The sequence below is a fragment of the Mustela putorius genome, unplaced genomic scaffold (assembly GCF_011764305.1).
Source record: "Mustela putorius furo isolate JIRA1106 unplaced genomic scaffold, ASM1176430v1.1 tig00000450_pilon_pilon_pilon, whole genome shotgun sequence".
Lineage (NCBI taxonomy): Eukaryota > Metazoa > Chordata > Mammalia > Carnivora > Mustelidae > Mustela > Mustela putorius.
In genome coordinates, this window is record NW_025421385.1 from 26290672 (window position 1) to 26317075 (window position 26404).

At 41.0% G+C, this 26404-nt stretch overlaps 2 protein-coding genes and 1 long non-coding RNA gene across 6 annotated transcripts in view; 2 read left to right on the forward strand and 1 right to left on the reverse strand.

The window, feature by feature from the left end:
- POPDC3 (popeye domain containing 3) overlaps window positions 1-1408 on the forward strand; it is an 18396-nt gene extending 16988 nt beyond the window's left edge. For both annotated transcript variants that reach the window (XM_045080261.1, XM_004753429.3), the window contains exon 4: window positions 592-1408. In XM_045080261.1, coding sequence (XP_044936196.1) covers window positions 592-873 — 282 coding nt within the window. In that variant the 3' untranslated portion in view covers window positions 874-1408. The remainder of the gene's footprint in view (window positions 1-591) is intronic.
- LOC123392130 overlaps window positions 1-18239 on the reverse strand; it is an 18680-nt gene extending 441 nt beyond the window's left edge. The window contains exons 1-2 of the long non-coding RNA XR_006606845.1: window positions 17557-18239; window positions 10468-10568 (exon numbers count right to left, since the gene is read on the reverse strand). This is a non-coding gene — a long non-coding RNA (uncharacterized LOC123392130). The remainder of the gene's footprint in view (window positions 1-10467; window positions 10569-17556) is intronic.
- Window positions 18240-18344: 105 nt separating this feature from the next.
- BVES (blood vessel epicardial substance) overlaps window positions 18345-26404 on the forward strand; it is a 37696-nt gene continuing 29636 nt past the window's right edge. Inside the window, exons 1-3 of one of the 3 annotated variants that reach the window (XM_004753425.2) lie at window positions 18345-18512; window positions 22099-22335; window positions 25912-26036. In XM_004753425.2, coding sequence (XP_004753482.1) covers window positions 22110-22335; window positions 25912-26036 — 351 coding nt within the window. In that variant the 5' untranslated portion in view covers window positions 18345-18512; window positions 22099-22109. Of the gene's footprint in view, window positions 18513-18587; window positions 19145-19164; window positions 19515-22098; window positions 22336-25911; window positions 26037-26404 lie in introns of those variants that run through there. The other 2 variants (XM_004753427.3, XM_004753426.3) reach the window with 2 other exon arrangements.

Below are 26404 nucleotides of genomic sequence, written 5' to 3' on the forward strand. Positions count from 1 at the left end.
TCTAGAAAAAAAAATAAAAGTGCTAAACTTAACCATCACTACTCTGCTGCTGTGTCTGATAATTTCAAAAGATACTTACTTCAGTGGATTCTACTATGGTATATTGTTTTCCTACAATGAATACATGTAACATACGTGTGTTTATGCAACTATAAATTCATATACATATGCAGAATAGGTAAATAAGTTCCATTTTGTGCTACAGAAATGATTAGAATTAAATATTTGTCTGCAGTCTTTGGGACTGACTTGGAAATATTTCTCTAACATTCGCCAACTTCATTATTTTTTAGTATCAAGTAGCTCTCGCTTCAGTAAAAGACAAAAATACATCTACCCAGATTTTGAAAAGAGATGGATTGGGAATGGGCACAACGTTGTGATTGTTCATGTTATAAATTATGTATGTGCCAAGACATTTTGTAGTTTCTCCCCATTTTTACCCTATATTGTGAGTCAGTTTTTTTAACCCAAGAAATCAGCAAGTGAAAGTCATTTAAAATAAGGGCAAAAAAAAGGGGGAGGGGGAGGCAGAACTTTAGTGGCTTCCTAATCTTTGTTTTTTATGTGGCCTTACACTTTTTTTTTTAGGTAACCCTCACAGCAGAAACTGATTGTCGATATGTGTCTTGGAGGAGAAAGAAATTGTATTTGCTCTTCGCTCAGCATCGTTACATCTCCCGCCTGTTTTCAGTTTTAATTGGCAGTGACATTGCAGATAAACTCTATGCCTTGAATGACAGGGTATATACAGGAAAAACATACCACTACGATATTCGGTTACCCAACTTCTATCAAATGTCAAGTCCAAAAATACGCAAATCACCCCTGACAGAACATTTCCGGAATTCCAAACGGGGTTGTGATAAGTGATATCAGACTCGGAAGTTTTATAATCATAGAAAAGACCCTCTTTGTCATTCCCCAAATGAAATACAGAAAATTGCACTCACTATTATTTTTATAAATCAAACTCCGAGGCAAGATGCCACTGCCAGCTGTTTGACTCATCTCAGTTTCTGCATTGTGAATCAAGTTTACAAATTTCTCTGTATTTCTTATTGGAATAAATTGGGAGGGGGAAATGAATAACTGTGCACAGTTTCTCCTTTTCTGTGTCAGAACTGGAAGAATGGAATATTGTGTTCTCAAATACTTCCTCAGATCTATTCAAATCTGATGTCCTGCCCTATTGAGTTGGACACTGCTTCTCAAGCAGCAGCCAGAAAGTGCTCTCAGCATGAGAGTGGGCTGTGACTGTCCACATCAGTGTTTCCAGAACTGACTTTTGGCCACAACCTCTGACAAAAGCAAGGTGGATTACTGTGGTAGGCAGCAATTATTTATTTTAAATGTGAAGTTGTTTACTATGACTAGAAAGTAGAATAAATGCAAGAGATGATCTGTCCATCTTGAAGGCTATTTTATTGCAACAAATACTTTATCAGCTCAATCTTTAACATTTTAAAAGAGGCATTTCATGGAAGACAAAGATGTATATTAATTACGTATATTAATTATGGAGTAAAAAGAATATCAATTACGGAGTAAAAATACCCTGGAACAAATAGTAAAAACGTTGCACAGTGTTTCAGTCTCACACGGTTATAGCTGAAAGAGCAAGTGTGAATGGTCTGACTGGACAGCAAGGGACCCGTAGCGAAAGCTCTACCCACCACACAAAGACAGGAGACCCTTTGACATCGTAAAGAAGAGCTGCCAGACAGATGAGCAATCTGATCCGTATCTTCAGAAAACTGGTTCTCTAGAGATCGTGAGCAGGCCACGTTCTTTGGTAGAAAGATAAATCATCAGACATTTAACCAATATGTATTGAGCACCTGCTTTGGCTCCTCGTGCTGTCCTGAGTACTAGTAATACCTCAGGTAACAGATCCCATGCCTCAAAGAACTTACATCCCGGGGAGAGAGAGACCAATAATAAAATCAAATAGAAAAACCTGGGGTTATAAAGAGTGTCACCAAGGAGGGAGAGAGATTAATTAGGGATGGTGGGTAGAATGGGGCATTGTCATTTTAATAGGATGGTCAAAGAAGGCCTGAATGAGAGGGTAACCTTTGAATAGAGACCTGAGGGAAGTCAAGGAGCAATCCATGCAGACACCTGGGGAATGGGCAATCTGGGCGAGCAGAGAGAAAGCAAATGGGTGGGCCTTTAGATCTGAGCAGGACCAGCCAGAAGACAGCATGGCTACAACGGAATGAGCACTAGGGAGAGATGACAAAGAGAATTTGGGGCAGATTGGGTGGGGCCCAATAACTCACTGTAAGGACTTTGGCTTTTATTCGGAGAGTGACCAGAAACCACTGGGGAGTTTTAAATAGAAGGTGGTATGATTGACCCTATTCAATAAATTCAACTATCACATTGGTCAGCCTAGTGAGAACACACTAGGGGGGAAGGGGAACAAGAAGAGTGGACTTGGAAGGGGAGATGAGGGTTAAGTGTGAGATGCCTGTTGGGTCGGAGGCTCCGGGAATGCAAGAGGAACAACAGAAATGACCACTGGGCCACCATCGTCCAGGACCTCCCCCTCCTTAACCCTTGACTCTCCCACCAAAAGGATGTATGCCCAGGACACCTCTCTAGAAGTAACCGGATACCTATGCAGGAAACAGGAGCATCAGGACTCCCCCATACCTTCCAATCACCAAATACCCTGCCTTATATGGCTGTAAACCTATGCCCTGTCTTAACCCAGATAAAAGATTCCCCCAACCCACTCCCGGCGCCACTTCCCCGACTCCTCTCGCCCAAGGGCACCTTTAATAAATCTTGCCTGGTGTTGTGTTTATCTCACCTGTAAAACCTTACAAGACACTACTAGACACTTAAATAGAATAAACAGTTGGATAAGTCTAGAGTTCAAGAGAAAAGTCTGGGCTAGAGATAAAAATCTGAGCTCATGTCACCTACAAATGATATTTTAAAGCCATAAGACTAGATGAGATGGCCAAGGCAGTAAGTGTAGTTTCAGAAGAAAACCTATTGGGAGGACTTTCCCTTGGAGCCCTCCATTGTTAAGAGGACAGGGAGATGCGGAAGAGTCAGCAAAGGACAAGAGAAGGGGCAGCTAGTGAGGTAGGAAGAAAACCAGAAGCGTCAGGTCCTGGAAGTCAAGTGAAGAAAGTGTTCAAGGAGAAGGGAGCGATGAACCGTCTCAAACAGGGCTGACAGGTCAGGTGCTGTAATGTCTGAGAAGAAACCACGGGGTTAAGCAGCATGGAGGTCCGCAGTGAACTTGACAGGAACAGTTTTAGTGCACTGATTGGGAACGAACACTTGACTAAAGCAGGTTGAGGGGAAAGGAAAGGCAAGAAATTAGAAAAGCAAGTACAAGTAAGGTTTTCGAGGCATGTTGATATGAAGTTTAATAGAAAGGAACGGTAGCCTGAGCAGGAAGTGGGGTCAAGAGAGAAGAGGCTTTTCTTGGTTGGTTGTAAGATAAGGGAAATAATGGTGTATTTGTATGCTGATGGGAATGATCCAGGAGAGAGCAGGTGAATTGCTTGAGGGATGACCTTGAGCAGGTGAGTGATGATGGGATCCAGTGAACTTAAACAGGGACAGGGACAATCAATCATTAGGAAGAAGAGTAGGCAGAAAGTATGGGGGAGCGCAGTTGCTGGCAAATGAGAGATATACTAGCTTGTGGAAGTTTCCTCATGATTCTCTTTTCTCAGTGACCCAGGAAGCAAAGTCAGCAAGAAGGGTGGGGGAAGAAGTATTGGGGTTATGTAACATACATTATCGTTCTGTACATTAGCATCTGCTGCAAGTGGGACAGTGTGACAAGGTCTGAATCCTTAGTCTGGATGAGCTCCTGAACTCAGCCAGTTCAGCACGAACTAAAGGAGTAGTTGGAGGGGTTGGCTCCCAGCCCCACATGGCCATCATGGGCAGCTATTACGCAAGCAGACACAATGGCAGCTCTCTGCTGGGTACAACAGAAGGCCTTCAGCTATTAAAGTACAGAGAATCCTAAGGAGAAGCCACACCTTAAGTTAGTACCAGCTAATAATTTCACAGGTGTTCCTGACAGGAGAGCTTTCTAACCAGGAAAAACAACTGAGAACAAACCACAGAGAATATGGGATGTAGACTTTTGGTTCAAATCATGTTGGCAGAGGGAGCAGAAGAATTTTCCAGAAATTTTCCAGAAATCTAACCATTTTTAGGATGACGACGAAAGAGTACCAACAGAACAGGCTAAAGGGATGTTGAAAGAGGAGGTACGGACATGAACCTGACCTTCCTCCCACTTGTGCGTAGGGCCAGCAGCAGCCCTCCTCTGTAGAACGGACACACGACCATCCACCACCTGGTTTGCACCCAGGTGTTCTCACGTCCACAACAATACCAAAGTATCAAATCCCTCTACTAACCTCCATGTACACACACTGTATGTGTGGTTTGAAATGTCTAGCAAACCACAGTTTGCTCTCTCAAAATACTCTGATCACTTGAGACAGAAAGAAAAAACCACAGACACCAAAAAAAAAAAGAACCCCTGAAGCACAATATCACAGTGCCCTTAAAATTTAATTTCTATTAGAAATTGGGCTCATTTCCATCTCAGCCTAATTGTCTTCAGCCCTAAATCCCTTTGATTTCTTTATCACTGGCGAAAGTACAGTAAGGTGAGGAATGGGTTGTTTCCTTGTGTTAAAACGGCTTTCTGGCTTTGTACACAAGCTCTGTACACGCATAAATAAATAAAGCACCTTGTTCAAAAGTATGAAGAATTTTAAACGGGGAAAGTAGAGCACTGAACCGAATGCAGAGCTTTTTGTAAGCCTGAGGCCCTTTGCATGCCCACGAAGCTGATCCTGGTCAAGAGTTGTCCTTATGACTTAAAGAACTGGGGTGACTGTCATTTTCTGTCCTAAATTTTGTGGTCGGAAATAACCCTAAGAAGGAGCCTGGGGCTGGGGGTGGTGGGAAGGAAGAAGTGGCTTAAAGTGAGCCCATGAACACTCCCCCCAGTTACCTAGGCAAGTTGCCAGAGGCTGCGGGCCCCGGTTGCTTAACCTTCACTGCAGTTGGATATTTGAAGGCTTCTCGTTCCCCTCAAGAGCTTGTCCTTTGAACTTGACTTCACCTCCACACAAAGCACCAGGAAGATTTGCCCTGGACTCTGCACCTCAAGGAACTCATGGTGCTAAAATTAATCCACCATAAAGAATACCGTGATGCTCTCTCAGCACTTACGGGCTGAGGAATTTTCTCTCCCCTTCAACAAAGGAGCAGAGGGCAATTCAGTTGCTCTCAGCTCATCTGGATAAGCTTTGGATGTCATTTTGTTACACTGCACAGAAGCAAAAGGACAGAATTGATTTGACAGAGCAGTTACTAAGTGAAATCCCCCAACCTAGCTGGCAAGAGCCAGAAGAAAAACATACTAAGCAGACAATACAAATTATAACAGCGATACATTATACACCATGTACTTGAGACTGCTGGTTTAACCAAGGACATAAATACACATGTGGCATTGGATTGCACTGACTGGGTTCCACATCGTGATAGGACACATGGTTATAGAAGAAATTAGCCTTCAAAAATGCTGCTCCCAAATTAATATTATTTTTTAGCAAATGACAGCTTACTGAAACGTGGCCATCAGTGAGCCCAGTTCCCTTATTTTTCTTCCTTCTACTAAAATTTAATACCTATGTATCAATAAAAAATAAAATGAATATTAGTATCGATAGACTTATAATAAAATACAAGTTCAAGTTGATAGAACTGTGTGTGATTTCAAGTTCAAAATCTTACAATAATGAAAAGATGTTGCAAGTCTGAAATATTACTTTAGCTCTTAGTCATCTGTGAGTGTTACCATCATTTTAATGCGGGATTGTACATTTGCATGTAACATCAGCACAGTTTCAATTTAATCTGAGGTTTTATTAATATGCTAAATTCGACTAGTTTTAAAACCTGCTAGCTATTAAAGATTGACAGGGAACTTTTTTTCCCCCCCGAAGAACTGATTATTTGTGTCTTGAACTATAGTTTTTCCCTTTACTCTATTTCAATTCATGCTTTAGTGATCCTAATAAATATAATTTTATTTTATTTATAGGATTCCAAAGCTATTTGTTTTTACATACTTTTACAGTAGGATTGTAGCCCCACTTGATATAACGTGAGATGCTTAGCATGATCTAACATGTGATTATCACTCTTACTAAATATAAAATTATCTCCCAAATTATAGAATCACAAAGCAAAATCCTACATCGATTTAATACTTTATAGTTTACAAAGCATGTCCACATATTATTTCCTCTACTTGTTTCTTGAAAGAATCCCACTTTATGGGTAAAGATTAGAGAGGCTGGATTACAGTAAATGGTGACACTCAACTCCACTGTGTTCTTCCAAATCAGTGTGCTTGCATTTTGCACGCTACATGGACCATGGTGCTGAGTGACTTGAAGGGAACTAAGATGCCCCCAATCTGAACCAAAAGAAAAGTCAAAGCCAAAAGGCTAGTTATACATCTGCTGAATTTGTTGGTGACAGCGCAGGGACCTAAACATGAACCTTTCTTCTTCAGAACCATCAGCAACTCACTTGAGTTCAAATGAGGCTTATAAGTAACATGTGCAATTAAATGTAACCTTATTAAAATGGCTATATGAAAGAGCATGGCCCAGCTTCTCTGAAGAGTTTCTTTGTTTGTTTAATTCGAGAGGGAGAGAGAGAGCATGAGTAGGGGAAAGGGCAGAGAAAGAAGCAGGCTCTTGGCTGAGCCGCTGAGCAGACAGCCTGATGTGGGGATCGATCCCAGGACTCTGCGATCTTGACCTGAGCCAAAGGCAGATGTTTAACTGACTGAGCCACCCAAGCACCTTCTTTGAGGTTATTTAAATAAATTCTTTAAATCTGGGATTTGTCCCCTATCATTTCAAATATTCCCATGTCTTATTTGTGATCTCTCCAGAAATTTTACTGAGAAGCCTTCCTTATCTCAGGCCACCAGGCTTTATGTGCCATCACCCCCCAACATACAAGTAAATTAATTTAGTGTCCCCCCTGTAGTGCTGTTTCTCTCTCTTTTCAAAGATGGAATAAAATTATATGCACGGTGAAACTTTGTAAACAGAAACATCTTCAAATAGTAGCCAGTGAGGTCTCCAAGATACAAAAGATATTTTTCAGTGCAGTATAAGAGGACATTTGTGAAGAACAGGGTATTACTATGGGTAGGAATCGGGTCATCTGAGATCAAAGTTTAGTAAATGTATGAGCATAATATCTATTTTTCTGAGGAAAGGAATTTTTTTTTTTCAAACTCTCCCTCTAGTCTATATCTGTTTGGGAACAGTGCCTAGTACATGGTAGCTGCTTTGTAAATATTTATTGAGTCGAAGGAAAGTAATTGCATCTGTTCTTGAATCCATATCTGAATTTTAATACTGATTCCCCCTCCCAGTTGGACTTTGACTATGCAGTGCCACTGGCAGTTTTCTCATGAAAGAAAATTAAAGACCTGTAATAATATTTTTTCTACATATCATTTTTTCTGCATGATACAGAACTATCCTATCTTTAACGTGACTTCAAAGCCACATTCTTCTTGCTGATGTTGAACTGAGTTTCAGCAATATTTGTTCAGAATGCACAGTTATTAGTTTTCAGGTTCCAAGATCATTCTCTGGGTTGAAAATTTGCAAGCTGATTTAGCTTAGAGTCTCTTTGTGTTGGACACATGTGATGGAGTATTGTGTCCCCTGAGAGTAATTCTATTTTAAATGATAAATAATATAACAGTTTTTGTATTTCATGTTTCTCAGAAATGTAGTTTGTAGAGTTTGATCTCCTCTGAGGTCAAGTACTCATTAAATTATTTTTGAAAAAAAAATGAATAAAATGTGTAGGACATATGAAATGGGGAAACACCACTCCGATGTGTGCAAAACACACCTTTTTAAAACCTGTTAGTGATCTCATCCTGTTCTCATACCCTCTCGCCTGTGATGGCAGAAATACTTGATCCTGACACTTAAGAACAGTTTCTTCCCCTTTTAAACAATCATTTAAAATAATTCTGTCAGTCTTTCTGCTTCTCTCCTTGCTCTGGGGGCAGGGGCAAGTTTACAAGGCCTCATGGATGAGGAGAAGAGGTGTTTTGGCCTCTCTCTGTCTTCTGAGTCTTCCCTGGATGGACAGCAATGTTGCTTGGCCCCTTGGTCTCTGGGGTTCTGGGCTGATGGCCCCAAGAGTGTGGCTGTGACACTGAGGTCTCTGCATTCTTCCTCCACTGCACCCTGACCCCAGGCATTTCTCACCATCAGACCACTCCGTGTTTCTAAATGAATGAAGAATGAATGAATGAATGAATGAATGAATACATCTTAGGCTTAGATCCTCATCTCCTCCCCTTCTTCCAAACCTATCTCTTCCAGCGTGTTCCTGTTTATCACAAGTCAGCTAGATGGGAGGAGGGAAGAGAGGTCGACGGGAGGGATGAGGGTGGGCAGGGGAGTGAGGTGTCACTATTATGAAAGAGAAGCCACCATAATTCTGATAATGTGATCTAGAACATCACGTGTCATTTTGTTGTTATTTATTCCTTTTATCAGAAAAATGATGTGATCATATTATAAGTAAGCTGGACTAAAGTGAATAATAAAGACAATAATTCCACCATTCCAACCTGACTTCTGTTAACGTGTCGGTGTATATTTCTTGTTACTTTCCCCATTCATAATAACTTAAGTTGTAAAACAAATTCAAAAATATTTCGTGTTTCTTCTATTGGAGAATAACAGTACTTGAAACAAAAACACTCGATTATTCCATCCACTAATATTTACTGAGTTCCAAATATATGCAAATCATATGCTAAGTACCATGGAGATATGAAAGGTAAACCAAACACACTTCCTACCCCCAGAAACTAACCACTTAAAAGGAGAAATAGACCTGTACATAAATGTGCAAAACAGCAAGTGAAAAAAGCCATAACAGCGTTAGAGACTAACTGCTCGGGAGAATCCCATTTCTGTAATTTCACTTTGAAACGTGTGGGAATCACACACCAATACATTAACCACTGATAATATAAGTACCAAATGCCAAGGCATTTTTAATGACTTCATCTTATGATGGTCATTAATAGCAATATTTTTAAAAATATTTTATTTAATTATTTGACAGAGATCACAAGTAGGCAGAGAGGCAGGCAGAGAGAGAGGAGGAAACAGGCTCCCCGCTAAGCAGAGAACCCGATGCGGGGCTCGATCCCAGGACCCTGGGATAATGACCTGAGCCGAAGGCAGAGGCTTTAATCCACTGAGCCACCCAGGCACCCCTAATAGCAATATTTTTTACCTGATTTTTTTTTGCTATTCAACATACATCTTTTAGGTACTGAAGTATTATTTATTCATTAAAACAGTCACCTGAAGTCATCTGCAAGATTTCCCAACTCACTTTGGAATACTTTGTTGCTTTTAGATGCCATTTTCTGAGCTTATAATATATTCATTGCACTTCTCTTCAGATAACTTGAAGTATGTAGTTGATGTTACCAACAAATTCCTAAGTTGTGGCAGGCAGAGAACTGTGTACGAAGAGTTTTATACAGGGTGTTAAAGCCAAATTTGTGTTCTATCCAAACATGTGCTTCCCCAAGGTATTTCTAATTCTTCCCAGACTTTGGAGACTCAATGACTCTAAAACCCTTACCTTGTCAAAGCATGACCTTGTTCTCCCAGGAAGGTGTGTGGCACTTTTGGTGGTTTTCAAGCCGAATACCATTGTAACCATTTTGGGTTCTAGATTATACCAAATAGGTTTGGTCTTGGGCTAAAAAAATATTTCATCTTGTTTACCATTTTTTAGGCCAGATGATAAAAATGCTGGAAGCAGGCTCATAAATATTTTATTCAGTTTTATATATGCATTAAGCTCAGGAGGTGTCTTATTTTCATGAATTTATTACAACAATTTAAGTAGTAGTAGTAGTAGTAGTAATAATTTGCATTTAAATAATTCTTTTCTCCCGAGAACTCTGAGTGCTTTTGCACATCAATTAATGCCGGATGGCAGTGTCATTATTCCCAACTTTATTTTATTATTCCATCTTTATAATGTGTTGCTCTGGGTTTTTGTTTCAAGCTGATGTCAATTACTGGGCTGGCTATTATCGGACCTCGCATTTACCTCCAAGACCAGCCCTTTTTGAAAATTAATTACACAAGAGAATGGCACTGCTCTGCAGAAACTCTATGAAGTTCTGCTTTCACCAGATGGAGATTCCAAGTCACCCCACAGCTTCACTATCCATCAGAATTTTATCTATACCCTAGACGACGCGTTACCAAGAATTGCCAGAAGTTATTTCTCTATCATTCACAATTTTTCCTTTATCACCACCAAATGCCTCATATAAAGAAGTTATTGACACACTAAAAAAATAAAAAATTGTACCTTTGAAATTGTCTTCCTTAGGGTTGTTGCATTTTCTCTTCTCTACAAGTAGAATTGATTAACTGGGGATTCGTAGATGGGGTTCGAGGGTCTGTGAATTTCTAGAAAGTCCCAAAAGGGAAAGAATAAAACACAAGAGAGGTCATCACAGTGATTGGAGCTAGACTTTGGAACCTGTCTTCTGGGGGTGCCTGCCTGGGGCCTAGCACGCAGTTTTGTTTTGAGGACCCAACTGGGACCCCAGTTTGAGAGGTCTGCGAGAATTGATTGTGAATTCAGTTATTTCTCTGATCAGCTTTTCCCATTTTTTTCATCTTTTCCCATTTTTTAAAAAACCATAATTCTGTCATGCTTAACTCCTTATAATAGCTTCATTCTTTTTGAAACAACTTCCTAAAAGATTAAGAAAACTGATTACTCACTTTATCTAGGTCATTCGTTTGTTGTTGTCAATATTTAAAACACATAATTCACAAATGCAACTCTTCTGCTTTAGAGTGAAAGCTACATGAGGAAGAATAGACAGAAGGACTATCAGGCCTCTAAGTTTTTGTTTTTTTTTAAAAGATTTTATTTATGTATTTGGCAGAGATCACAAGTAGGCAGAGATGCAGGCAGAGAGAGAAAGAGGGAAGCAGGCTCCCTGCTGAGCAGAGAGCCTGATGTGGGACTCGATCCCAGGACCCTGAGATCATGACCTCAGCTGAAGGCAGTGGCCTAACCCACTGAGCCACCCAGGCACCCCGAGGCCTCTAGTTTTTGACATAATAGTCACCGTGTACATGTTTCTGCCAACCCCAGAATGGTAAATTACCGTACCTTAGCTTTGCCAAGTACCCGGTTTCTAGAATCTATACTACTGCATATTTCATGAGTTTGCTTTTGAAGCCAATATCTCATTTCTGACTACTCCAGGGAAACCCCAAACCACTGGAAATTTTAGCATATGCCAAAGTCCTGTAATTTACAAATTTTGTTTGAAACATCAGTCTTGGGTCTGCTGGAGTCCAGTTGTTTACAAGAGGCAAATACATAAAAAATAAAACTACCTCTTAGCTATTTCATGTGTTCATAAGATATTTCAATTATTTCACCAGACTAGGGAATTTTGATGACTGAAATTCTAATAATTTTTATTCATTCTGTACCATGTGCAAAGCACTGTAAGGGGGATAGAAAAAATGTCCAATTAATGTAACAAAGACCTGATGCCAGACATTTTTTAAAAAACATGGTCTCTAAAGTCAAGATAATCCTGTCAAATATGAATTCTTATCCTGATTTTATAGACAAGTGATTGAAGCCCAGAAGAGTTTAATAAATGATTTGAATTCACCTAGCTTTTTAAATATAGAACCATGGTTCAAATCCAGCCTCTAATTCCAATCCCTCCACCCTGCTTTTGACTGCCTTCATAATTCATTGTCCTCTTAAAATCCTGAGTCACTTTTCATTTAGGAGTTTTACCCTTTGGGTAAAAACTCATTTTTATTTTTATTTTTTTAAGATTTTATTTATTTGACAGAGAGAGACACAGCGGGAGAGGGAACACAAGTAGGGGGAGTGGGAGAGGGAGAAGCAAGCTTCCTGCGGAGCAGGGAGCCCAATGAGAGGCTCAATTCCAGGACCCTGGGACAAGACCTGAGCTGAAGGCAGAGGCTTAATGACTGAGCCACCCAGGTACCCCTAAAAACTCATTTTTAAATGAATCGGTGGTAATGCAAAGTTTTTTTTGGAGCTTCTCCATGAATTTAGAAATATTTAGATAGATGCTGTTTTAATTACTTTTCTACAGACTGTGGGCTTCATATCCCTTTGCTTTGAGACAGTTCTCATTTTTTATTTAGCCAAGATACAAACACCTGTTCAATGTATAACCTGTTTCGTTATTTTAAACAAAATAACCAACTGTGTCAGTTTGAATGTCATTAAAAATTTAGTCATTAAAATGACTAAATTGAAAAAAAATTCATAATACCAAATACTAGCAAGAATGTGAAATAACAGGAACTCTCTCTCATTGGTGGTGGGAATGGAAAATGGCACAGCCACTTTGGAAGGCCGTGTGGCAGTTTCTTACCAAGCTAGCATAGTCCTACTACAGAATCTAACAATTGCTGTCCATGGTATTTACCGAAATGGGTTGGAAACTTGTCCACTCAAAAACCTACACACCAATGTTTATAGCAGATTTATTCATAATCACCATAATCACCACACACTGGAAGAAACCAAGATGTTCATAAAATGGTGAATGTGTAAACGAACTGTGTATATCCATCCTACGGAATATTATTCAGTGACTTTAAAAATGAGCTATCAAGACTCAAAAAAAAAAAAAATGGAGGAAACTTCAATGTATATATCTTAGGGAAAGAAGCCAGTCTGAAAACTCAATATTCTATATGATACCAACTATGTGACATTTTGGAAAAGGCAAAGCTATGGAGACAGTAAAAAATATCCGTGATTGCCAGGGGTTAGGGAGGGCAGGAAAGAGAGGGATGAATAGATGGCGGACAGGGGATGTTTAGGGCAGTGAAACTCCTTGCGATGATACTATAATGGTGGGTACTTGACATCACTAAAAGAAAACTCTATTTCCTCTCCTCATAACACTAGGCACCAAATGGGGTGGGGGTAGGGTAGTTCCCACACTAACCAATTCTCCAACTCTCCAGACTCCAAGCGGGTGTCTTACAATGCAATTCTGACTGAGTTAGTGCACACCCTCAGGTTGGGTCTCAGTTCCACACGAGTACCTCCTTACTGCAGAGGCCAACCACAAGTAGTGGGCCCCCAGGGTCATACTTCTGTCTGACTTGGCTATAAATTGGGGTTCCCTTGACCTTGTCCTCAGGTTTGATAATTTTCTATAACAACTCACAGAACACAGGGAAACACATCTGCTGGTATGTAAAGGATATAATAAAGGATACAAATGAACAGCCAGATAAGAAAGTACACGGTGTAAGGTCCAGAAGGCTCCTAAGTGCAGGAAATTCTGTCCCTGTGGAATTGGGTTGTGCCACCTTCCCAGTAGGTGGATGCACTCTCCCAAGCTGAATAAAACTCCTTCGTTTAGGGATTTTTGTGATACTTCATCATGTAGGCAGCATCAATTATTCATTCAGTCCCCAGCCCCTCTCCCCTCACCAGTAGATGAAGGGTGTGGCTGGAAGTTCCGTTTCCAATCATGGCTTTGGTCTTTCTGGTGATCAGGCCCCATCCAGAAACTAACCAGGAGCTCACCCAGAGTCATCTCATTAGAACAAAAAATGTTCTTCTCACCCAGGAAATTCCAAGGGAGTCTAGGAACTCTGTGTAAGATGCTCCTATCATCCCCATCACTCGGGAAATCCCAAAGGCTTCGGAGTGCCATGTCAGGAATTGAAGGTCAAACACTGAATATTAGAAAAAAAATGTGCCCCAGCATCCCATCACTCAAGAAATTATAGAGGTTTTAGAAGCTCTGTGAGCGGAACTAGGAAAAAACACCAAATGCATAGATTTCTTACTATGTCACAGGTGGATACCCAACATGATACATTTGGCAAAACCCATAGGGCTATACAATGCTGAACCCTAATGTAAGTTTTTTCATAATAATGTATCAACAGTGGTTCTCCATTGTGACAAACGTATCACATTAATGTAAGATCTTAATAACAGGAGAAACTCTGAGCCAGGGAGAAGGGGGTATATAGAAACTTCCTAGACCACCTGCTCAATCATGTATGAACCCAAACCTGTTCTAACAAAACAAAGTCTATTAATTCTTAATTTTTTTATTAATTTTTTATTTTTTAGATTTTTAATAGATTTTATTTCTTTATTTGAGAGAGAGAGAGCATGCACGTGCCAGTGGGGAGAAGAGCAGAAGGTGAGGAAGAAGGAGGGGGAAAGAATCTTCAAGCAGACTCCATGCTTAGCGCGGAGCCCCACCCGGGGCTGGATGGCACCACCCTGAGATCAGGAGCTGAGCCAAAACCAAGTTGGATGCTTAACCAACTGAGCTACCCAGGTTCCCCTTTAATTAATTTTTTTAAAAAAAGGAGAGGTAAAGAAATTTCAAAAGTCAACAATATTGGTTGTCAAAATGGTCAATGAAAAATTTGATGAAACATTTAATGCAAGGAACTAAGGTATACAAACAATCTAATTAAATTAAATTTAATAAAACTTAAATTTAATTAAATTTAATAGTCCATGTTTGATCAGAACTGTCTACCTAGAGACCATACCAGAAGAAGCTATGGTCTCCATAAAATGAGAAAGACTGCACTGATGTCAATCATGGGCAGATATGGATATGAAAGATAACGCTACATACTTTTAAAAACAGGGACTCCCTGAGGTCTTGTTTTATTTTCCCAAAACTTACTCTATCTGAACTTTGAAATTTCATCAAGGCTTTGTCTAGATAGCAAAAGCAGTCTAGGATGCCCATGAAGAAATAAAGGTAGTTCTAATTACGTCAATTTAAGCTACATTAGCCAGAGGTTTTGCAGAGGAGACAGGCTGGCCTTTATTTTGTCATTTATCCCTTGTATGTATGTTTTTAATTTTATACTTCTGTGAAAGTTACTTCCTTGCATGATATCAGTTTCCAAATAGTGTTCAGAATCTTTCAGTCTGACTTCTCCGTGACAAGCAGGAGGACACCAGGGAGCAGAGGTCATTCCCAAAACCAAGTTTTGTGTCTAAAATTCTTATCTTAAATTTTATAGAGCTATTATTATTCATACATCTGTGATAAGAAACTTACATATTAAATCATATTTTAATCCTTAGGTGCAGAATAGTGTGACACTTTTATATTTAGTTCAGCTTCTTCTTTCTATGAAACACATACTCAGAGAAAACACAGACTCTATCAAATGCCAGTTCTCAAGTCTTGGGATTTTGAATCCACTACTCTTTTATAAAAATATACAATCTTTATATGATGTATAGGCCTTAGAGGCATCTTATTCTGCCAGGTAAGGAATGAATGTGCTCTATACCAGCTGACTGTAACCATACCTCTGGAGTCTGGCCTTCCCATCTGCAAAAGCCAGAACCTGGGATATACTATTTTAATAAACATGTTTTTAAATTACTATAAAAGTAACATACAATCATTGTAGAAAGTTTAGCAGAAGGAGAAGCAGGAGGAGGAGTGGGAGGAGTTGGAAGAAGGGTAGAGAGGGAGGAAGGAAGGGAAGAAAGGAGAGAAAAGAAAAATCATTTACAGCCTCAGCACTTTGAGGTAAGGAAGGTACGCATTTTAGAGCTTATCATGGATGATTTCTAATATTCCACACACCCCTGTCACTTGCCTTTTTCTACTTAGCATCTCTCCGTGGGAAGCAATATAGCTAGAAATAGAAGGTAGCAGAAACATGTACCTAGTGGACAAAGGCGCAAGCTCTGGAACTAGACAGCCTGGTTCGCATCCTGGACCAGCTCTTTAGCTGGGCTACCTGGAGCAGACCACTCTGCCTCTCTGTTTCCTCAGCTTCCCATTTATGAAATGGTGATAATACAGTTATCACCATTTCTTCATAGGGTTCATTGTGAGGATTCAATGGCTTAATATTTCTAAACCACTTATAACTATACCCAGGACAAAAGTATACTCTATTATCAAAGGACAATAGTAAAGAACTAGAAAGTAACTATTTTAGGCTTTACTGGGGCATATGGTTTCTTTTGGAACTCCTCCATGCTGCCTTTGGAGCACTAAAGCAGCCATAAATGAGTGAGTATAGCTGGGTTCCAATTAAACTCAATGAACAAATGGGGCACCTGGGTGGCTCAGTGGGTTGGGCTCTGCCTTAGGCTCCGGTCCTGATCTTGAGATCCTGGGATCAAGCCCCGCATTGGGCTCCCTGCTCCCAGGGGAGCCTCTCCCCCTGCCTGTCCCTCTCTTAAATAAATAAATCTTTAAAATAAATAAATAAACTCAGTGGAAATTGAGTTTGAATTTCATATAATACTCACACATCATGACATATTATTCTTTTGATTTTTTTGACCAATAAAAAATGTAAAAGTTGTATTAGCTATGCAAAAATGGATAGTGGGCAGGACCTTTCCACCATAGATCACCAGCCTCTGCTCTATATAATTAGCTGACAGTATTAGATTTCTAATAGTTCTCCAAAAATTTTTAAGTAGACTCCAATCCCAACATAGGGCTCTAACTCTTGACTGTAAGGTCAAGAATGGCAGGTTCTACTGATTGAGCCAATCAGCTGCCTCTCTACAGCATTTTTTTTTCTTTGCCTGCTTAGAACAAGATTGTTTGAATGTTCTATAACTTACTTAGTCGCCTAAGGTTAGAATTTAGGTTATTTCCAGTGTTCTTTATTATAAGCCATTCTCCAATGCATATCCATGAAGAATCTTTGGGCACATACATTATTGTATCTACATCTTTAAATGTACTTAGCAGTAGCTACCAAATGGCTGGCAGAGTATCTAGAAAGAAACAGACTCTGAAGAAGTAGCCTTGAAAATGAACCTTGAGTAGTTATAACAAATTTCAAACACGTTAGAGAAGGAGGTTTATCAGTATAATATATATTCATATACATAGAACTCACTACATACAACATCCCATTCTAAGCCTCTTGCATAGATTAAATCATCTAGTCCTCAAAGCACTCTAATGAGGCACAGGTGCAATCATCATAGTCGTCATCACCATCCTTAAGGTACAAAAGAGGAAACAGAAGCACAGAAAAGCTAAGTAACTTTCCAAGGTCACACAGCTAGCTGGTGCCTGAGGCCGGTTTCAAACGCAGCCTGTCCGGCCTTAGGCCCCATGTTCTTGAACACGGTGTCGTCCTGCCTCTTTCTTGGAGAGACTTGGCAAGTGTGTACTTCCGGGTACCCACCTTGTAATGCACCTGTCGTCTTTTTCACGTTGAGATCATGTTTGGCACGCACCATCAACCTCATACTCTAATAAGCGGCACAAATTGTACCCCACGATGGGACATTTCGAGTGGAAACGGAATGTCCATCTAACCTTCTTCCTCTTTTGTCCTCCAGCCCCTCCCCCAGAGCCAACTCCTCATTAATTCGCCCTGCATTTCTTACCCCAAATAGGTGTCCTCTGTGAAAAGTAAAGATTGACTGGAGCACACTTTCATATCTCGGTTTCCAACTTAGGGTCCCAAATCTACCAAATTCACTTGGCAATTTCGGGTGGAGCTTCGCTTAAAGGAAAGGGCCCTGAACGGCCACGCGAATGCAAATTTCGGATAAGTGCCCTCCTTCTTTGAAAACGAACAGGGCTTGGGTCAAAGGTCCGTCCGGCGCGGCCCCGCGGCCCCAGGGCTGGCTTCCTCCGACCCCTAGCCGGTTCCCGAGGGTGGTGTCCTGCGTCGGTGCGAGCCAGCCAGCCTCCGCGGCACGGGCTCCGAAGCGGAGCTGCGCGCTCTCCCGGCCCTTCCTGCTGGTGCTGAGAGGCGAGCGAGTGTCCCAAAGAGGAGTTACGCGAGTGGGTCCTTCGACTTCGAGGGGAATGAAATTCTAGTTCTCATTTTTATCCTGCTTTCTCTCCCTGCCGGGGTCCTACCTCTGGAGTTAGCCCCTTGGAGAGGAGCCACCAACGCCGCGGGTCCTAGAATGCTGCCCGCCCCCCCACCGATGCCCAAACAAGGACAGAATCGAGAAGTAGAGAGGAAACGGGGAAAGAAAAAAGCGGGTGTTTCAAACTGATCACCGCGGTGCAGACGCGGCGGTCGCGCCGGAGCAGCGGGGCCGCGAGGCGCGCCGAGGCCCGGGGCTCCGCCCGCCGGGGGGCGCCGGGGCGGCGGGCGCCTGCGCGGTGCGGCCCCAGCCCGGGCAGCCACCGTCGCGATGCCTATTTTAGTCAAAGCCGCTGCCGGCGCGGGGACCCGGCACGGGCCAAGGAGGCTCCGGACCCGCGATCCGGGGAGGCTTTCGCCTGGGGCGCCCGTCGAGCCGCCGCGTCGCTGTCCCCGCGCCCTGCCACTGTCGCCCCAAACTTTGGCCAGCGCCTCCCGGGTTCGGTGCCAGGGACAAGCCAGGTAAGGAGCGGGAGGCGTAGCTGCCGGCGGCTCCCCCCGCGCGCCCGGCTATTTGCAGCCTCGGGCTCCCGGGGCTAAATCGGGAAGCGAAAGTTGGATCGCCGCTCCGCTGGGAGCAACTTTGTCAGCCCCGCGGCGGCTGCGGGTTCTTCGCGCCCGGGCCGCCGGAGTCCTGCCCTCTCCTCCCTCGCCGAGCCGTCGCCCTCGCGGGCTTCCCTGTTCTTGGAAGCAGCCTTCCTCCCATGTCTGGGGTCCACGGCCACAGACCCTCAGGCGTCGGCAGCTGCAGCACCGGGTCTGGCAGCGCCAGCGTCCCCGGGCGCCCCAGCCCCACTCGGGGGCTGGTTCCCGCGCTCTGCCTGGGACAAGCCCTTGGTGGGCTCGGCATCTCTTCGTCTGGCTGGACGCCCGGGTCTCCTGGCCCCTAAACCCCTAAGGCTCCACCTTGCCCTCTGTAGGGCCGCCCGGGGCTCCTGCGGAGGCTGCGCGCAGCGCGGCGAACTGTGTGGCCTGCCCTGGGCCGGCGCTGGGATTGCCAGGAGCTGCACGGGGCTCACCGCAGACCCCTCGTGGCCCGAGTCTTCTGGTCAAGGGCAACAATAGTAGACACTGATCATCTTTTAAGGAGCGAGGTGAGCGGGCTCCCTGGGGAGAACGGATGGCTGGGGACCCCGTGAACCTCGCCGCCCGCCCGCGCCCTGGTTTCTGAGGCTTTGGGAAACGTGTTGTTGGCCAGACACGTCCCAGAAATTGCTTGCTTTGAAACAAGAATAAGTGCGAAAAGACTCTTGGCAACGTCATGCCCTTTGCCATTCCGCGGAGGAGCGAAGCTTTGGGCCGATTTACAGAATGAATCAAGTCTGCCAGCACGACTTTTGCTCATTGCTGCCTTTTGGTTTTTGTAGTTTGGTAAAGGGTTAATGTTAGTTTCACCGTGTAGCTATTTAATCCTTCAGACACCTATTTGGAAATAAATAGATAAACAGCACTTTACGAGACCAGGTAATTAAAAAAATTAGACTCTGAAGAAATAATAGAACGAAAATTTCTCTTGATTCAGTCAAAATGAACCTGAGCGTTAACCAGTTTTTTAGTCTAGCCTGCCTCCTTAGACTCACTGTCTCTATAAGGATAGTTCAGTGTAAACGACTTAAATCCATTGAAAGTGATCAAAGGGAGATGAAACTGGTAAAATCCAGTCAGGATTATTGGCGATAGGTAACTGGCATTTCAAAATTGGCATGGAGATAATACACATAGATAAATAATAGAGATACAAATAAATAATAAATTATATAATAAATGTATTATACAGTGTTAGCTATTCTACAAGCTAAATGCATATAGAAAATAAAATAGATACGTATTTAAATACTTATACCCTTAATAAGGTGTGGCTCATCAAAATATGTTGTAGGATGATCCCGCCTCTTAAAGATTCCTATTGCTATTTCCTTGGTTCTTGTGTCAGTAGATTGTGGGTTTCCCTCTCATTTCTCTCAGAGCAGATGTTGGTACCTTTAGTGCCACTTGAAGAACGTTTAATAAAAAGCCTGATATTGAGCTAGAGTGGATTAGTTGGCAATACAGGTGCCATTGGGTGGAATATATATGAACTTATTATATAAATATGTATTAGAGCCTCAAGCTATTAAAACTTGGAGGAGGTTCAAAGACCACTTAGTCCCACCACCTCTATTCCCAGGAAGAAGCAGACACAAGGAGTGGAAGTCACTTTCCTTGACTTGCCAGGCTTACCCCTGGGCTTTTGGTCTAGAAACTGACTTTCTTAGTCCCAGGAATGCTGGGCACTTTCCTGCCTTTACTACTAAGGTTTGGGGAGACTGAAAGTGACTTCTAAAAATGTTTGTCGTGTCTGTGTCCCTTCCATATGGCTTTCAACTCTAGCATTCTCTGCAGAGGCCTTGGGTATACATAGATGGCTGTGACACTGCCTGTGCCTCATAGAGAACATAGGTTAGTTAGAAAAGCAAATAGGACACATTCTAAAACGCCATAGAAATGTAGTTAGTTTAGGTAATGTTAATGAATAAGCTGACACTGACACTAGTTTATGAGTGAGAGAGGTCCTTGAACATCATTCTCCTGCAGAAATTACAGGATTAATTCTCATTTGGTCCTTGAGAGCAAACTTTGTATAAATGGAGCTATTCAAATAATGATACCTCTCACCCCAATAGGGTTATAGTTTTATTGATTTAAAAATTTGGAAATTAGCTGAATTTATGTAGTTTTTTTCCTTGTTGTGGAAAATCAGTATCTATGTCAACTATTTATCTTATATTATGAAGTATTTCAGAATTATATGAAGAGAGCTTTAATTGCCTTGATCATTTCACTCATAGTTTGTAATGCAAGGATGTTTTATCATCTTAAGAGATGTAGAATTCTTTTGGATTTGTCTAATAATATCCTTTCAAAATGCCCAATCTGTACCAATTATTCTACCACCTAAAGCCTTTACTTTGATATGGTGGGGGGGCAAATATAAAAGTAAGTTAATTGTGTGATCTTATTATGGAAAGACATTATTAGATTAAATTTAAAGATATTTTTCCTCCCCGTTTGGAATTCTTTTTCTGAAACAGAATAATTCATATAATCTGAAAACCTATGTGGTTTTTGTCAGGGACCAATTTGTATAATTAATAATAGAAAGAGTTTTTTAAGTACCAGAGATGGAGGACAAGTAATTTAGTTAGGAAATGGTGCCACTTTGTGTTAAGGTTTAGGTAAGCATGTGCAAAATGTGTACTCTTTGAACTGTAGTTGCTACAGATTTTAATATGAAATAGTTGAACATATATTCATTACCTCTCCTACATATAAGTAAACCACAAGTTTACTACTTTGTAATTTGTAACATTGCTACCTAGTGGAGTTTTTATGGGAACGAAAGTATAGATTTAAATTAGACAATGAAAGGAAGAGTTAATTTTATATCGTATGTATAAATGATTAGTAGTGTATTTATTATGTGTATATATGATAATATAGAATGTATATGTGTATGATGCAATGATCTAATGACAGTATATAACTAGAGCCTTCTAAATATACTAAACCTTCAAGTAGTAAACATGAGAAGGTTAATTTTTTTGACATACTTAAATAATCAGTTTTTCCTGTTATTTTTTTCTGTGTTTGGATTCAGTGTCATAGTGGGAATGTGACGAAGACTTTGTAATTGCTGTGGCTTATGAACATTGGTGGTTATCTTTTAGAGTCATTAATTTCTCATTTCTCTCTCCCCCAACGTGTATGTCTATATAGATATATATATATTAGTGAATGGTTGTGTACTATGCTAAATATTTTATATATTTTACTTCATTTCATTTCATTAGAAAGTCAAATGAGGTTATTACTATCATCATTTAACAGATAAAGTAGTAACACTTAATATGTGACTAGTTGGAGTCAAACGTGGTTCTAATTCTTAAGCACCAGAAAAGTCTATCTAACCAACAATTAGTTCACAGAAATCATTTTGATACAATACATATGGGTAGAAAGAGACAGCTGCCATTTTTATAATTGTCCTTTTGTGTCTTTGTTTTTACAGGGATTTTCAAGATGAATTATACCAAGTCCAGCCCATTGACAGAATCGACTGCAATAGGTTTTACACCTGAGTTAGAAAGGATCATACCTGTGCCTTCCAATGAGACCACATGCGAAAACTGGAGAGAGATACATCACCTCGTTTTTCATGTAGCAAATATTTTTTTCACGATTGGGTTGGTTATTCCAACCACCCTTCACCTTCATATGATACTCCTTAGGGGAATGTTATCTATAGGTAAGTTTCCTAATCGAGACCTTTGTAACTTCTCTGGAACTGGCAATGGATGGGCTTTCTGTTGGGGGCTTCAGGGCATCTCTTGTCAGGTCTGTCGCATACCAAAAATACAGGTCTCTGTCAGCAAATTGGCAGCACGTTAATCAAGTAACTTGTAACGTAGGCCTTTACATGCCCTTATTTATTTTAGGCAAGACCGTGTGTGTTTTGTATATTGTTTAGATTTTCTAGATATCAAAAAATCCATTTGTATGTCTGAGTGTGTGATCCAAATCCTGGTTCTGCCACTTGCCAACTGTGTAACTGGGGCAGATGATTGAAACTTTCTGCTCCTCAGTTTTCCCATGTGTCAAAGGAGCGCAAAAATAATACCCCCTCTTAGGGTTGTTGTAAGAATTAAATGAGTGTGTGTGTGTGTGTGTGTGTGCACGTGCATGCACGCGTGTGCATGTGTACACACACATATGTGTGATATTTGACTTCTTATAGCTCCTGGCACATAGTAAGCCCTATCCAGTCTTAACCATTGTTGTTTTAATAGGTTTCTTATGGCCTATAATGTGACACTGGGAACAAAAGCAATTTCCCAGACACAGTAGTTCAAGGAAAACTTTTTGGAGGGCTCCAGTAATCCTGATGAAGCATGTCAAATTGATTCACATCAAAATGCCAGAACAATTGAATGAATTATTTTAGCCAGTGATTCTTGACCAATGACTCTCTATGTGATTGTTTCTTTGGTGATTTATGTATTCAGGTATATTTTTGAGCACCTATAAGTTCTCAGGCAAAGACTGAAGAAGGAAGGGGAGCCTGGGTGACTCAGTCTGTTAAGCGTCTGCCTTCAGCTCAGGTCATGATCCCAGGGTTCAGGGATCGAGCCCTGCATTGGGCTCCTTGCTCAGCGGGGAGCCAGATTCTCCCCTGCCGGCTGTTCTCCCTCCTTGTGCTCTCTGCCCCTCCCTCCCGCTGGTTCTCTGTGTCGAATAAATAAATAAAATCTTTAAAAAAAAAAAAAAGGACTGAAGAAGGCAGGGTCCATCTTTGAAAAGGATACTTTTTTGGGGGGGGGGCTGGAGACAAACAGATGGGCAGTCAAGTGTGAGGTACTAGATGCTATGTTGTCGGTGTACACCCAGGGCCAGGGAGAAATGGAGAGGGTGACAGGCCCAGCAGGAAGGAGGAACAAGGTCACGCTGAGGAGATGACCCTGGAGCTGGCTTTTGGAAGCTGAACAGGATTTCTCCAAGTGTGAGTGTGTACAGTATCCAGGTAAAAGGCACAGAGGAGAGGGGAATTCAGCATAATAAGGGAAGATGAAGAGTAGCTCATTATGCCTGGGATACATGAAGAATTACAAGGAATGGTCAAAGTCAAGCCTGGAAGTGAGAGACAGGCTTCCAGTTATGGAATGAATAAATTATGGGAATAAAAGGCACAGCATAGGGAATCTAGTCAGTAATAACTATAATAGCGTTGTGTGGTGACAGATGGGAGCTGCACTTGTGGGGAGCTTAGCATAATGCAGAGAGAAGTTGAATCCGTGGGTTATACACCTGAAACTAAAGTAACATTATGTTTCAATTATACTCAAAATGAATAAATAAGTAGATATAGATGGATAGATAGATAAAATAAGAAAGGGCTGGAAGGGAAGCGAGATGGTAGCTTATGGATTTCTGCGTTACCTCTGAGTAAGGCAGGGATTGCAGCAAGCATTACACAGTGTTGAATGAAAAACTAAGCAAAACCAAGCCACACCCTATGAAAAGGCAAAGGCTAATTATGAATTTTTTAAAGATTTTATTTATTTGAGAGAAAGAGAGAGAGAACACACACGTGCACAGGAGCAGGAGCAGGGGAGGGGCATTGGCAGAGGGAGAAGCAGACTCCCCATTGAGCAGGGAGCTCAAGGAGGACCCGATCCCAGGATCCCAAGATCATGACCTGAGCCGAAGGCAGACACTTCACCGACTGAGCCACCCAGGCACTCCGCTAATTATAAATTTTAAGACACAGTTTTAGAGGTAGGATAGACCAAGGAGATCATCTAATCTGACCAAGAAGAAACCTGGAGAATTTCAATGACTCATCCAAAATTAAGAATGTGAGAATGTGGCCAAACCAGGACTATAATTCAGGTCCTTGTCTTCCCAGTCCGTCGAAGCATTATTTTTCCCTATCCTCTTTAATAATTTTTAAAATTCCACAAAATTTGCTATGAAATGTTATTTTAAGAACTTAAAAAGTTTTACATTTTGGTCTACTCAGATGCCCCAGATCATTCTGATGAAATAAAAATTGCAAATGGATAAGTTTTTAATGTGGGAGGTTAGCTTTTATGTGCATATATAGTTGATATATTTGTATCATATTGATCATTTTATTATAAGTTAAAAATATATATGGACTCTCCCACCACAAATGGATCAAAGGAAACTGGGACTTTTCCTAAAGTGAGAGAATTGATTAAAGAAAAAAAAAAGGCAAGAAGTTTTCCAGAGGTGAATGGAAAATCATCAAATGAAAAATTCAAATGGGTAGAAAATCTTGGTAAAATATGCAGGCTCACCAATGATCATGGAAATGCAAAACAAAATAAAACCTCAGTATCAAATTAAGAGCTTTCAAATTTTGTAATATTAAGAACTTGATAGTGGCATTCCCAACTAGTAGGATTACAAATATCTATATACCTTTGGGAAAAAATTCTTCAGTCTCATCAAAAGCTATAAAGTTCATTTCCTTGACTTACTGTCAGGTAATCCACCCTAAAGAAATAGTCAGAAAAACATTAATTCTTAATGTATAAAGGTGTTTTGGTGATGTATCAAAACTTATACGCAAAAAATCTCATCTGTTTACCAGTTGGGAAATGGTTAGATAAATTAGGGCTTAATCAGCTACAGTCATTAAAAACTATGTATATGAAGAGTTTTAACAAAATAGGGAGATTACCACAATAAGTAAAAAAAGTAAGAAAGTGGGTTTTAAAATTTTGTATACTGTAGGTTTGCCATCAGGTAAAAATGCATCAAGACTGTAAGGAAGTATTAGGTATCAACAGTAGTAGAATTGTGGGGGGTTTTTCTCCTATAAAATATATTTTCTACATAAATTTTCTGCAACAAAACATGTTTTTCTTTTGTAGTAATAAGACAAAAAACCAAAATGGAACTTAAAGTAATGCTTGGCTTAGGTTTTTCTTTTTTTTTTTTTTTTTAAGAGCGAGAAAGAGAATGCAGACGTGTGTGTATGCACAAGCAGGATGAGGGGCAGAGGGAGAGGGAGAGAGAGAAAGATGGGCTTCCAAGCAAGGCCTGGCCCAGTGTGGATGGGAGGTGGGGGGAAGTGCAGAGGTGGGAGGGTACGGGGGTGGCTTTATCTCAGGACGGTGAGTTCATGACCTGAGCCAAAATCATACTTAACTGACTGAGCCACCCAGGTGCCCGTGGCTTAAGTATTTCTAAAATGTGTTGTTTTTTTTTTTTTAAATATGCAGAGGATATCAAATGTATTAAGCTTCATCCTGATGCTATTGAAGACATCTAACACATTGACTTTGTTACTCAACAGGATGTACCCTTTATATTGTCTGGGCCACTCTCTACCGATGTGCCTTGGATATCATGATCTGGAACTCCGTATTCCTGGGTGTCAACATTTTGCATCTGTCATATCTTTTGTACAAGAAAAGACCGGTAATTACTAAAATTAATGTGGAGGAGATTTTAAAAGAAGAGATTTTTAAAGCCAAAAAGCTTTTAAAGTGCTTTGTTAGACTTGAAAATGAACATGAACATTTAACATCTTTAATCCCCTTAGTATCATTTCTTCGATTTGTTCGTATATGTCTGAAAGGGAAATATTTGAATCCCATGAACTTTGTTCTACAAATGAGTCTTTTTAAAAAGATGCATGTATTTATTTTAGAGAGAGAGAGCAGGCGGGAGGGGCAGAGGGAGAGGGAGAAAGTCTCATGCAGACTCCGCACTCAGCAGAGGTCCCACACAGGGCTTCACCCCACAACCCCAAGGTCATGACCTGAGCCAAATCCAAGGGTTCGGGT